This window comes from Asparagus officinalis, chromosome 4 (genome assembly GCF_001876935.1).
Source record: "Asparagus officinalis chromosome 4, Aspof.V1, whole genome shotgun sequence".
NCBI classification, from domain to species: Eukaryota; Viridiplantae; Streptophyta; class Magnoliopsida; order Asparagales; family Asparagaceae; genus Asparagus; species Asparagus officinalis.
In genome coordinates this window covers 38,923,163-38,937,884 of record NC_033797.1, presented here as the reverse complement: position 1 = coordinate 38,937,884, position 14,722 = coordinate 38,923,163, and the positions used below count along the sequence as shown (strand labels likewise).

At 40.1% G+C, this 14,722-nt stretch overlaps 2 protein-coding genes across 2 annotated transcripts; both read right to left on the bottom strand.

Moving 5' to 3' along the window:
• LOC109835911 lies at window positions 3,397-4,483 on the bottom strand. The gene is made up of 3 exons (XM_020403884.1): window positions 3,895-4,483; window positions 3,732-3,794; window positions 3,397-3,625 (listed from the first exon to the last, which is right to left on the bottom strand). The coding sequence occupies exons 1-2, from the start codon at window positions 4,413-4,415 to the stop codon at window positions 3,791-3,793; spliced, it is 525 nt and encodes a 174-aa protein (XP_020259473.1). The 5' UTR covers window positions 4,416-4,483; the 3' UTR covers window positions 3,397-3,625; window positions 3,732-3,790.
• Window positions 4,515-14,517, bottom strand: LOC109838537 (protein FAR1-RELATED SEQUENCE 5-like). Its single transcript, XM_020406968.1, has 3 exons — window positions 14,317-14,517; window positions 6,026-6,256; window positions 4,515-5,480 (listed from the first exon to the last, which is right to left on the bottom strand). Exons 1-3 carry the CDS (start codon window positions 14,515-14,517, stop codon window positions 4,515-4,517), a joined length of 1,398 nt encoding a protein of 465 aa, XP_020262557.1.

The window sequence follows — 14,722 nt, the reverse complement described above, 5'->3', positions numbered from 1 at the left end:
AGGCTATCGCTCACCCTTCGAAATCGACCCCAAATCCTCCCTCTCCGCCTGACTTCATCGATTTCGCTCAGGCCATCGCTCAGGCCAACCCACCGCCTCTCCCCAAATCCTCCCTCTCTGCCTCTCCCCCTTCGAAGGCTATCGCTCACCCTTCGAAATCGACCCCAAATCCTCCCTCTCCGCCTGACTTCATCGATTTCGCTCAGGCCATCGCTCAGGCCAACCCACCGCCTCTCCCCAAATCCTCCCTCTCTGCCTCTCCCCCTTCGATTTCGCTCAGGCCATCGCTCAGGCCAACCCACCGCCTCTTCCCAAATCCTCCATCTCCGCCTCTTCCCCTTCGATTTCGCTCAGGCCATCGCTCAGGCCAACCCACCGCCTCTCCCCAAATCCTCCCTCTCCGCCTCTCCCCAGTCCCCCCCCCCCTTCGAAATCGACCCCAAATCCTCCCTCTCCGCCTGACTTCATCGATTTCGCTCAGGCCATCGCTCAGGCCAACCCACCGCCTCTCCCCAAATCCTCCCTCTCCGCCTCTCCCCAGAAACCCCTCCCCTTCGAAATCGACCCCAGATCTCTCCCCAAATCCGCTCGTTTCGGCCTCTCCCCCTTTGATTTCGCTCAGGCCAACCCACCGCCGCCGCTCGGACTGAGAAATCGGCGACCGCCGCCGCTCGTTTCGTCTCGTGAGGCCAACCCCGACTCCCCTTTTCGATCTCTCTTGTCAGGTAAAATTTCAAATTCTCCTCTCTCGACCGCCCTCCTTTCTTCTTACTGTAATGTTCTGTAAATTCTAACATTTACTGTTAAATTTTGAAATATTTGTTCTAGGGTTTAATCGAGTCGGAAAGGTGGGGTAAGGGTGTTGGGATCTACCTTCTGTACTTGACGCCGGCATTGAGTTTGACAGCGATCATCCATCCTCACCGCAGCCCTCTTTGATTTAGGTAATGTCCTAAAATTTGAGAATTTGATTCAAATATTGAGAATTTGTGCTCAAAGTATGTGTATCGTGGCGGTGGGAATTGCCTTTATTTATTTACGGTTCATATTTCTTTGATTTTCGGAACCATGAAGCAATGTCACTCTTTCTCGTTCTGTAGATATTTACCATTTTAGAATAAAAAAATATTTTGTTAATAGATATACTCACTACAGTAATGGGGTACTGCAGTAATGTATATGCTAAAATCTTGATGTTTCTTAAGCAAATAACGACACTCTTAAAAACAGCATGTTTATATAATCTCGATGGTAATTTTGGTAAAATATAGAACTGGATCTAGACAGTGAGACGGACATAAGATGGTTAATTGCATTACAGAGAACAAAAGTTGGAATTATAGAGAAATAAAACATGTTACAAACTTCTTATTCAAGGAACTTTTGAATGTTCCATCAGCGTAGCTGATATGAAGTCAGGTTGCCTGAGATCTCCCAATACCCTAAAGGGCCTTAGCAAATGACAAAGATATAACTTCATGCAGATCAACATCCAAACATGAAAAGGAAGGGAGTGCCTAACGTCGGTAAGGCGTGCTTTTAATGCTCAGTTTTGGGCTTACCAGTAGTGTGCTTTAATTTTACCAGGTTTAATTAAAGCAAATTTATAAAGTATATGCTACTGCATGTTTGCAAATTATATGACAAAAAACACAATTACACCTTGTGATTGTAGCTATTTCCAGAGTCATGCAAAATCAAATGGATGTGATTTTATTCTTCCCTCAGTGGTCTTGTGATTGTAGCTATTTCCAGAGTCATGCAAAATCAAATGGATGTGATTTTATTCTTCCCTCAGTGGTAGCAATTACTTCTCGAATTTGGACTTATAATTTCTCTTAATTCCACAAAGAAATTAAGAGAGTTTTTACTGTGATTTTGCTTCAAACCGGACTTATAATTTCTCTTAATTCCACAAAGAAATTAAGAGAGTTTTTACTGTGATTTTGCTTCAAACCAAAATTTTTTAGGTGGTCCATAGCAAGAAAGAGTTTTTACATTTTGAAGAGAGGTCGACGATGTGGAATTTTTAATAATTGGGAGGACTGTAAAATGCAAGTTGATAAATTCCCAAATGCCGCATATAAAGGGTATGCAACGTACGAAGAGGCTTTGGTTGAATGGGATAAGCACAGCATCGCTTGTGATTCAGCATCCAGTACAGGGCATGTCCAAATACCTTTTTATGTCCCCGACACCTGATTCTGCATCGAGCTCAAGAACTACTATTTTCCCCATCTATGCTTTTGCATTAGGTTCAGTGTTTACAATATTAGTGTTTGTAATATGTATCGTTGTCATATTTATTTTTTTCTCTCTTGCAAAAAATATGTGATTGTGAGAACTTATGTATCGAGTAACTTATGTATCTTGTGAGAACTTATGTGATTGTGAGAACTTATGTCATATTGTTTGTATCAGATCAATAGCAATCTGCGCTGCTATGGATGTTTTATTACCTTAGTTTAATTCTATATTAGAGATGTATTGTGGATGTTTTATTACTTTGGCTTCTTTCTAACCCTGCTATGGATGCGCTATGCCTTCTTTCTATATTAGTGATTGTGAGAACTTATGTCATGTTTGATAGAAAGCTTCTTGCTTCCTTCCTTGTGACATAATTTGGCATAAATGATAGTAACTAGAAAGCCAGCTAGTCGTGGTGCTATAAATGTGAAAGATCCATGGGGTTTTGATTATAACAGGTTGACTAATTTTGCTCAACGCTCGCTGCCTCCTGAACAACATCGCATGCATTACTTGCGTACACGATGACTCAACATGCCTTTCAAGCTCTGTACAAGCTATACAAAATGGTGTACGATGACTCAGTCTCAAACTAATATAGAAAACATGATATACATGATACAACACAAATATGCTCCAAAACTTTAGGATTGGATTTTCTTTCAGTCAAAACTGAACAAATCATGCATATATCTATAATCCAATCAATCCAGAACCGCCCTTATCAACAAAAAGACCTAAAATTAGGTCAAGAAATATGATCAAATATGCTACACAAAAGTAAGGCCAATATCAACAAAACAAGATATCCCCCTAAAATGAAGAAAACGAATAAAAGCAGAATAAATAACACTTCCAACACTATCCATATACAAACTCCTGCCCCTCTGCTGCTGAAACTTCTTCAGATTTTAACGGTCCAAATAGCTATGTTACATGCAATATTCTAGCAATTACAAACCAATATCACCTACTTTACAAAAAAATCGACACATTTCTTGCAAGCTCCACTCTATTTGATGGGGCTTCTTCCTATACCTATGAATTCCATTGAACTACAAATCATATCACAATACAATTCACATACATCAGCATAAATGAAAGTTACTACAAGAACTGCATAAATGAAAGTTACTACAAGAAGCCATAGAATTAAAACTTACAAACTTCACAATACAATTCACATACATCAGCGACTACAAGACAACAATCCATATCAAATAACCAATAACACACACACATACTCGGTCTTAATACATTAGTCTTAACACATCAGCAGCTACAAGGCACAATCAGTCTTAACACAATCAGTCTTAATACATAAAATGTAGTAATACATCAGCAGCTACAAGACAATCAGCAACAGTTGTGGATGAACCTGAGCAACATGTACAAGCAAATAAATTGTTTGTTAAAAGTTAAAAACAAAGTAAATAAAGCGCTGTTAAAGATTGATACACAAAAATGCAAGCAATCATACGTACATTAATCATGAGATATGACTTTTTGAACAAACCAATACATCCACCACCCGTGCATATGTTTACCTGCAAATTATATGACAAATTAATCATGAGATATGACTTTGTGCTATCAAGTTTCATAAACTTATATAGGGTTAAAACTGAATATCAACGAAAATGGTACCTTTGCAAGTTAACTTTACAACTAGTTCTATAATGCCCGAGTTCACCACATCTGCTACATATGTGTTTCTTCCTTTCTTTCTTTTCTTGTGCCTGTTCTAAACCTGACTGGATTCTAGTAGCATTGTGTGGACGACCTTTAGTCCTTGCAGGTCTATCAGGATCACGAACTGTTATCTGAGGAATGTTCTCTATTGTATGTGAAATGGGTGCGGAAGGTTGAGGAATATCCATAATTTGATCTTGAGTTTCTCCAACTTCTTCTTCAAGTGATTCCATGAAATTTGTTAGCACATCATCAAGTTGTTGCAGCTTCTCTTCTGAATCAAATGCAAGCTCGAGCACATTATTGAATTTTGCTCTTAAAGCCCAAGATTTCAATAAATTAATCTTCTCTTCACAGCTGGTGATGTTTCTTCCAAATACAATATTGCCAACCCCAATGTTACGATGCCTTGCATGTATGGTCCAACGGTGTAGGATGTAGTGGTCGGGTAATGAATCCATTTGCCTAGCCATCATTAGCGATAATATATGTCTACATACAACACCATTAGTTTCAAACAAAGCACAAGTGCAACAGAACTGGATCTGACTGGATTGTTCATAAGTAACCACCTCCTATTTTCCTCTATCTGTAAACTTACAGACCTTGTATTCAACAATGTCCCCATCTTTTCTCAATTCTTCACAGAACTCTGTACCAAATCCTTTGAATTCAGTATGGAACACATCAAACATATTGCGTGTATACATTTCTCCAGCTTGGACCTCAATTGGATGTCCAAGGAGCATGACCGGCTTTGTGTTCAGACTTTTAAAATCTTCATGGGCTTCACTTAAGCGATGAGTTACTGCTTTTTCATATTGTGTCACAAACTCGTGTAATTGAGTCTGTGAGTTAACATACCCATCAAAAAATGCATTAATACTTTCACTCCTTTGGCTCGATCTCATTCCAGCAAAAAAAGTGTCCTTCAGATAACACGGCACCCAGTGTTCTCTGCATTTGTAAACTGTTTGCAACCATCCCTCCCCTTCTTCATTTATATCAAACTTCTCTTTCATCTCAACCCAATATCCTTCACATTGTTCAATTGAAGAACTATTGCACCACAAGCCCCAATACCTTTGAAACTGTTCACCATAACGAGATACCAAAGTAGGCAAATGATCAATAATATGCTTTTGCATGTGCCAATAGCAATAACGATGTCTTGTCGTTGGAAACACTGAGTGAATAGCATTACACATTGCTCTATCCTGATCTGTTATAATAGCACCTGGTTCAATGCCGTGCATGCATTTCAGCCATTCTTCAAATAACCAAACAAAGGTATCTTCCTGTTCATCGGCTAATAATGCACAACCAAGTAAAGTGGACTGCCTATGGTGATTTACACCAGTAAATGGAGCAAATGGAAGACCGAACTTATTAGTTCTGTATGTCACATCAAACACAATAACATCACTGAATTGCAAACAAGATGCTCTTGATCTTCCGTCGGCCCAGAATACACTCCTCATTTGTCCACTACTGTCTACTTCTATTGCAAAATAAAATTCTGGATCATTCGCTGTCATACTCTGAAAATGTCGAATGATAGATATGCATTCATGACCAATATTGTTGACTCTTTGGGTTCTGATATGATCAAACTGTCTACTTCTATTGCAAAATAAAATTCTGGATCATTCGCTGTCATACTCTGAAAATGTCGAATGATAAATATGCATTCATGACCAATATTGTTGACTCTTTGGGTTCTGATATGATCAATGCACTGTTGTGATATCACAAGTTCACCGTCTCTTCCATTGGTTGCATTGATAACGCGAGAAATAGTGGAAGGAGGCATACCTTCTTCTCGCAGACTATCAATAAGTTTTTTACATCTTTGAGTTTTATGAAATTGTTGATGTGATCTGTGCATTTTTGCTTTGTCTGGACTACTCAACACATGATTTGTATGATCTTCAACAAACCCCGTGACCTCCCACAATTTATCCTCCAATAATTTAACTCGCATCATTGCCTTACATCCCACTCGGGTCTCTCGCCGAAGAGGGATCTCTATCTTGCCACTATTAGGTTTATAGCCCTCCTTATCACAAACAAACTTTCTATCTACCACTTCTCTAGTCTTGCGAGAGTAATTCACACTGCTCTTCCTTATTCCAAAACCCATCAACAATGCATAAGAGTTATAATAGTTATAAGCTTCTTCATGACTATTAAACTTCATTCCTAGTAGTGGTTTAGGAGCATTTACAGAATTGGCCGCAGTTTCAATTCCAATAACACTTGATTCTCCCATTCCGAACTCTACACTATTTGAATTTGTTTCCTCCATTCCAAACTCCTAAAGAAGAAAAAAACATTAATAATGACCTCGTCAATTATTTAGGAACAAAAAAAAAAACATTAATAATGACAATAGATATTCGATACTTTTACAGCACAACCAGAAGACTAACTCGTCAATTAACAGGGTATACCATTTAAAGTAAATACCTACCCAGCAACATATGGTTTAAAGGGAAGTAAGGACATTAAAAACTGAATTACCAGTGACAATAATAGTAACTGGTAAGCCCAAAACTGCTTCCATGACTTCATAAAATTTGCAAAATTAGCATATACTTTATGAATTTTACTGTAGGATCAATAAAATTGTCGCGCGCTTGGCATGTGACCCGTCAAAACTTTATACAAACTCAAAAACTTTATAAACATAATGCAAGGCAAAACCACCCCAAATCTCTCTCGTGAGCTCCTCTCTCCGAGAACACAAAGCATTCATACAACACAAGTTCATAAAACTCAAAGATCACATCAACAATGCACAGATCACAAATCCCAGTTAAATTTTTACAACACAAGTTCATAAAACTCAAAGATCACATCAACAATGCACAGATCACAAATCCCAGTTAAATTTTTAATCACATCAACACTTAGCAAAAATGCTTTGTCTGGACTACATCAACAAAGCATTCATACAACACAATACAATATGTATATAAGATTTTTACTTAAATTTAACAGTAAATGTTAGAATTTACAGAACATTACAGTAAGAGAAAGGAGGGCGGTCGAGAGAGGAGAATTTGAAATTTTACCTGTCAAGAGAGATCGAAAGGGGGAGTCGGGGTTGGCCTCACGAGACGAAACGAGCGGCGGCGGTCGCTGATTTCTCAGTCCGAGCGGCGGCGGTGGGTTAGCCTGAGCTAAATCGAAGGGGGAGAGGCCGAAACGAGCGGATTTGGGGAGAGATCTGGGGTCGATTTCGAAGGGGGGGGTTTCTGGGGAGAGGCGGAGAGGGAGAATTTGGGGAGAGGGGGGGCTGAGCGATGGCCTGAGCGAAATCGAAGGGGGAGAGGCGGAGAGGGAGGATTTGGGGAGAGGCGGTGGGTTGGCCTGAGCGATGGCCTGAGCGAAATCGATGAAGTCAGGCGGAGAGGGAGGATTTGGGGTCGATTTCGAAGGGGGGGGGGGGTGTGAGCGATGGCCTGGTTTAAAGTAAAGAGACACTTAAATTTGTGCAGAAGCTGAATGTGATTGGGCATCATATTTGAGGTTTTTGTTCTGGACTATAGGTGATGGTTTTCACATGACGGATGCTGGTAAAAGTTTCAGAACGGCATACACGTTTGTCTATGTTGCAGAGGACACTTAAGGGCGTACATCGGATTTGACCATAAGGAATGTACGGCTCTATTACACTCCACTAAAACCACCATAAAGAAAATGTCTTTAGAACATTACTAGTACTAGCGGTTGGACCGTGGAGTGACCTTGTGCCATATTAGAGCATATAGTGTTTTCACGATAAACCAATAGCTAGTGGTACTTTTGTTTTAAGGAAAAAGTTTCAGAAACTATCCTAATTAGAATCATGGCAACAAGTTGTTTTCTAAAATAAATGGGTGTGCACCCGATTTTAAAAGTTTTTTTGAAAATTTAAATATATTTTTTGAAAATTAAAAAATGAGCTATGTTGTGCCAAAGTGGGAGATTGTTGGGTTCGATTAATCCAATGAACTCATGTTGCCCAACTTACTCGTTTTTTGATTTGATTTAAATTTGCCATCGATTCAAGTTAGGATCAGGATGCTAACTACATGGTCTGGTTATACAGTTTCATGTTTATCAAGTTGGGTGGTTATCTTGAATATCTAAAGGATAGGATCAATCGGAGTGTAATCACACAGTTGTGATTAAACCATGATGGGTAGGGTTAATCACAAATATCTATTTAAGAGTGGGAGTCCCACCTCTCAACCGTACGCAGAAAGGAGACCAAATTCTCATCGTTGGCTATGGGAGGAGAGAGGAGAATACTTCCATTGTTTTGACGATGAACGGAAACTTTAATCTATTTTTTCTAGTTCAACTATTTATGTGAAGATCGTTAAAGTATCCAACAGCTAGTAGGGCACTCAACACTTCGTTCGTGAATTTTTGAATTGGAATCTCCTTTGGATCGTCCTGGTACAGAATCCTAGCTAGGTTCTGTAGTGTTGATTTTGCTACTTAACCCTGAAGAGAAAAACAGAATTATCATCGCCGCCCCGTTAGGTACCTCCATGAGAAGGTCCATGAGAAAGGGCATGACTTATATAAGATCTATGAAAAGACAATTATACACAACAAAGAAGAACAACCAATAACAACTTACATTTCCCCGCATAAACAACAAATAAACAAAGTAAATATGGGAGTAACAACATATTATTTTATTGAAGGAACAAACAGTTCATTTAGAGAACAATAAATGCTTTCCTAATAAAAATTAATAGAGCGATGAGTTCCCAATGAAGTTGTTCATTGCGGGTTGATGCATTATTGAACCTACTAAATCAGACACCTGCAAACTTATCCAGTGAGTCCTCAGCAAACCGATGCGCTACACTATACTGGCGAAAATCTTGATAACGAAATGGCTTGAAACGAAGAGGGTGGTCTTCATCAACGAGCTCACGAGGGGTCTCTACAATCTGATCACCCTTAGCACGCAGGAACAAGGCACAAGATTGTCGTGCCTTATAGCCCCTAACAATTACCTTATGTGGACAAGCATGAAGACGACCATTACTCCAAGCCTACACCATCAAATCATATTAATTAGCAAACCCTTTCTTATGTTAAGGTTGAGTTGAGCTCACTTCCAAATTTAATCTCTACTGTCCAATTTTCAGTACTGCTATATATAAATGTTATTTGAGCACTTTAAATGGCTAGCTATAATTTATCTTAATCGAATTGTGTATATATATATATATATATGTATATGTATATACATATATGTATATGTATATATATATATGTATATGTATATACATATATGTATATGTATATACATATATGTATATGTATATACATATATGTATATGTGTATATGTATATACATATATGTGTTTCCTTTGAAAGTTGCCTTCATTACTGATTTCATTATAATTTTAGTCGTTTACAAAGAATTCAAGTAACAAAAGTGAAAGAATTACAATATATATATGTATATGTATATACATATATGTATATGTATATACATATATGTATATGTATATACATATATGTATATGTGTATATGTATATACATATATGTGTTTCCTTTGAAAGTTGCCTTCATTACTGATTTCATTATAATTTTAGTCGTTTACAAAGAATTCAAGTAACAAAAGTGAAAGAATTACAACTCTCTCGAAAATAACACAAAATCTGTTTATCGTTTCTTGCTCGCGTGAGTTTTTAGCCTATGACGGGGATGTCAATATCCGTGGACCACCTGACAATCAGATCAGATCCGAAGCTTCGTCGATTCGCAAAGGAATCAAGAAGCCGAAGCGCTTATCTCGACAACAGCGAGATAATTGCTCTTCTTAAGATCACCGCAACAGATAATCTTAAGGGACGAATACAGGAACTGCAGATCTGACGAACTCTTCTTTCCTACGTTGAAGAACTCGATCAATCTCCTCCTCTCTTCTGAAATTCATGCACCTTTAGTCTTCGGTCCGGCAAGGCTTCGCCGACACTCGAGAATTCCAGATCTGAAAAAATAAAGGCACTATGGCTGTATTTATAGGCTTTAGGAGCCCTGTGTTGGGATAAGAACGGCCAATTCCCTCTTATATTCAGTTGAAACCACTTAACCACATTATCAGATCAATTGGAGCAAATCCAGGTGGTTAATGATCGAAAAAAACCACCGAAAACAACTAAAATCAGCATTTTCGTGTTGCCGACACTTATGAGTGTCTCGGCATGACCGAGACACTTACAAGTGTCTCGGCCAAGCCGAGACACTTATAAGTGTCTTGGCCAAGCTAAGACACCCCGGGGTGTCTCGGTTTGGTTTTTTTTTGGTGCGTCGAGGTTGTTTCCATCGTATTTTCGTCGTCCGGACTCGGAATTACACGGTTCAAGATGTGTCGGAAAGTTGACGCGGAGATCCACGCGCTCCCATGATTAAATCATATGTGGAGTAAATAGGACACAAGGAGTGATCCGCCTTTCATAAACGATGCGGGGCTCCCGATCAGCTCTTGTTTCCGTTATTCCGAAGTTCAGTTGCTTCGTATGATCCGTCGACTCATTTCATGTTTTTGTCATTGTCAAATAAGCTTTTATAACTCTAATAGCAATGTTCATCATCTTCTCCCTGTCTCGAGCCACATGCGGGGACCTATGGGTAATTTTTGACGCCTACAGATACACCCTCCAAAGTGTTTCAGTCTCGTTTCTTTTATAGATGAGCCTGATATACTTTGGATATGATCGGTCCAACCTTCAGTCGGTATAAAAGGGCCTGTAATTAGCTTTGAGTCTTGACTCCTTCGATTTTCGATCTATTCGATATTTTGACGAATAGCTAAAGTTCAACTGGCGCTGCGTTTATCGTCTGGCCGTCGTCAAAATCTTGAATCAAAACCGGTGAGTTAATTTTGGCTCGTATTATCGAGTTGACTTTGAACTGACTATCTCCATCATGATATATTGATTCATGTTGACTTTCATCGTAACGCGTTAACTGGTGTTGACCTTTTATTGCAACGCGTTGACTGGCGTTGACCTAGGGTTACACATTGACCGGCGTTAACCTAGGGTTTCGGATCGTTCGATGTTGACTTTTTAATCGCAACACGTTGATTAGCGTTGACCTAGGGTTACGCGTCGACCGGCGTTGACCTAGGGTTTCAAATCGTCCGATGTTGACTTTTTAATCGCAACGTGTTGACTGGCGTTAACCTAGGGTCACGCGTTGACCGACGTTGACCTAGGGTTTTGAATCGTCCGATGTTGACTTTTTAATCATAACACGTTGATTGGCGTTGACCTAAGGTTTCAGGTTGATCGCTCTTAACATAGTTTATACTCGTACATTTGCTGGAGTCTACACAGTTTAAGCTCTTAAGGCATTGGAGATGGGCGGTCCCAAATGTCGGAGTTGCAGGACCAACCATGAAAGCTGATTCATCTGCATGTATGGATTTTATCCCGAAGTTGTTGGATGCTCCAGTCACGAGACCAACTATAGGATTTTTGGCAAACTCTCAGCCATCAATGGGTTTGATGAGCCTTTACCGACTATCGTTTGAGTCGGGCTAGCATGCAAATTGTTCAAGTCCGTTCCGCATGTGACATTGTGCTAAAAGAGTTAACTCTTTTAGTGCTACGATATTGAATACGTAGACTTCGTCTTTCTCACGGGAATAGACTACCCGACAGCATGTATCAGATGCAGACTCAGGATTTTTGGCAAATCCTTAGCCATCAACGAATTTGATGTACCTTTACTGATTACCGTTTGAGTCGAGCTAGCATGCGAATTGTTTAAGTCCGTTCCACATATAACGTTGTGCTAAAAGAGTTAACTCTTTTAGTGCTACGATATTGAATACGTAGACTTCGTCTTTCTTACGGGAATAGACTACCCGACAGCGCGTGTTAGGTGCTGACTCATCCTTACTTAGGCTTCAGGATAAAATTCCCCAGACTCGTATTCTGATGTCTTTTCATTTGGTGAAAGACTAAACCGGCAGCATGTGTTAGATGCAGACTTATCTCTATTTTAGGGTTTGAGATAAAATCCCCCGTGCATGAAATGTACGGATTTAAAGTTGAGAATTGTATCTTTTCTAAAGGTAAAGACAAACCCAGAGTGGGAGAGGAAGAATTTTATATTCTATCTCCCAAAACTAAAAAGGAAGAATTTTATATTCTATCTCCAGTTGCAAAGGAGACTCGAGGTGGGATCTCTACCCCCAGAATCCAGAAAGGTAAAACTAAGAGTGGGATCTCCACTCCGAAAATCAGAAAGATTCAAGCAACCCTAACTTTTATAGGATTGGTTGCTTAATCCAAGAAAATAATTCCTCATTTATTAAGGTGGAATTTCGATTTCGGCCCTAACTTTTATAGGTTTGACCGAATAGGAAAAGGTGGAAGTCTTTCGTTTATCGAAAAGCGGCATTCTGGTTTTGGTCCTAACTATCTGCAGGTTTGACCAAGTGAGGTTGGAAGCAATCCTAACTTTTATAGGTTTGATTGCTCAAATAGAAAGTGGACATCTCGTTCATGGAAGGAATCGAGAAGGAATTTTGGTTGTGGTCCTAACTGTTTAAAGGTTTGACCAAGATGGGAATTTGAGACGACCCTAACTGTTTAAAGGTTTGATCGTTCAATTTGTGGACCTCTCGTTCATGGAAAGAATCGAGAGGGGATTTTAGTTATGGTCCTAACTGTTTAAAGGTTTGACCAAGATGGGAATTTGAGACGACCCTAACTGTTTAAAGGTTTGATCGTTTAATTTGTGGACCTCTCGTTCATGGAAGGAATCGAGAGGGGATTTTGGTTGTGGTCCTAACTGTGTAAAGGTTTGACCAAGTAAACAATGGACGTGGGAGTACAAATCATAGTGGGAGTGTTGACTTGTACAAGTCGCTTAGAGGGGGTTCCTGGTGTTAAGTGACAAATACTTAATACGGAGGGGTTTGATAATCGTCAATGACCAGGAGATTAAAATTCTAAATACTATGTCCGGACTGTAATAATAAGAATGTTGAGTGCACAAACGTAGTGGGAGTTTGAGTGGGAGTTTCTTATTCATCACCTTCTTGGAGTGACCGGGTTATCCCTAGGAATACACAATATAGAATTCTCTCAGGAACTTCCTGTTACATGAATTATCCACCTCCAGCTTTCTTCGTAAAACTGGGTCTAACATTATACTCTGTTGCATGACCGGGTTATCCTTAAGAATACCATGTATGACACTCTCTAGGAACTTCCCGTGAAAGAAAGGAAACAGTTTAGACTTATATACCTAGTAGAGTACCGGGGAGCAGTTTAACCTCATATACCGGTTGAAGGATTGAAAAGCAGTTTATACTTGTATACTCTTCGGAGTGGTGCACCGTCATTCGGCTTATTCTAGCTTTATGGTGCCAGAGTCGATTAGAGCTTGAATCTTATTCTTTAGACCGAAACAAACCTCAGTAGGATGGAGAACCCTCCTGTGGTACGCACAGTAGTTTGGGTCCGTAACCCTTTTAGCTCTCTCCTGATCTTTAATAGGTGGCAGTTCAATCTCACCATTATTCAGGAGGTACTCAAAAATATCCGGAATTTCCTCATTCTTGAAAGCTTGAAAGAGTACTCTTTTTGTAGTCTCGGATCTGGAGTCCTTTGCTGCTTTTGAGGTTGTTGTTGTGACGTCTGATTATTATCACTAGCAACCACAGGCATCGACTACTGGCTTCTTTCGATCTTCTTCCTTCTGAGGAAGCGTTCGGCTTGTTCGCCGCGTATCTTCAAATCTTTCCAAGTCTTGGACGGATTTAATCCCATAACTCCCAACACGTCCAAAGAGAGGTTGTTGTGGCAAGTTTGTAGGATGAATTCCTCCATGATCGGATCTCGGTAATTTATCGCCTTGTTCCGGAAGCGTTTAACAAAGTCGGTGACTATTTCTCCATCTTTTTGCTTCTCATCGAAGAGTGTCCTGATGGGTACCTCGGCGTCATCATCAAAGAAGTTGCCGAGGAATGATCTCTTTATATCGTCCTAGCTGTTGATGCTTCCAGGCTTGAGACGACGATACCAATCGAAGGCAGGCCCGCGAAGGGTGCCAACAAATGACCGAACCATTAATACTTCATTGTCGGATATCATGCCCAAGTGAGACTTGAAGTAGATCAAATGTTGAGTGGGCGAGCCCTTCCCGTCGAACGACATGAAGTTGATCAGGTTGAATTTGGCCGGATATGGGATTGACTCCCACTCTCTCGGGTAATGACACGGAATACCGGTCTTCTTTACCTCTCGAGCAGACATCAGAGCATTGATTTTGCTCTCAAGATCCTTTATCTTTTCATCCTCATCTGTATCATGCTTCGGATGGTTTCTAAGAGAAACAACAGGACCATCCCCAGCATTGTTATCTTCGGTTGGACCACCCCCAGCGTTATTGTTGTCGGGAGGGATATCAATGTTGATAGTCTCATCCAGTTTTGGATCACTATCTATTGTATTGACTTGTTCTACTGCAAGATTACGATGACTGGATTCGCCAATCTGTCTTGATAAAGCTTGAAGTTGCAGGTCATGTAACTCCCTCATCCGTGTAGGCGTCAAAAAATGCTCATAGATATCCAAACACAACTCAAGGATGAGAAGAGAATAGTGTGTATACAGCGACAAAATACACCAACAAGCAACCCATGATGACACGCCTTAGGCGCGGTAGCTCAGGGTGACGCGCCTTAGGCGCGACAGCTCAGAGTGACGCGCCTTTGGCGCGGCAGCCTAGGGTGACGCGCCTTTG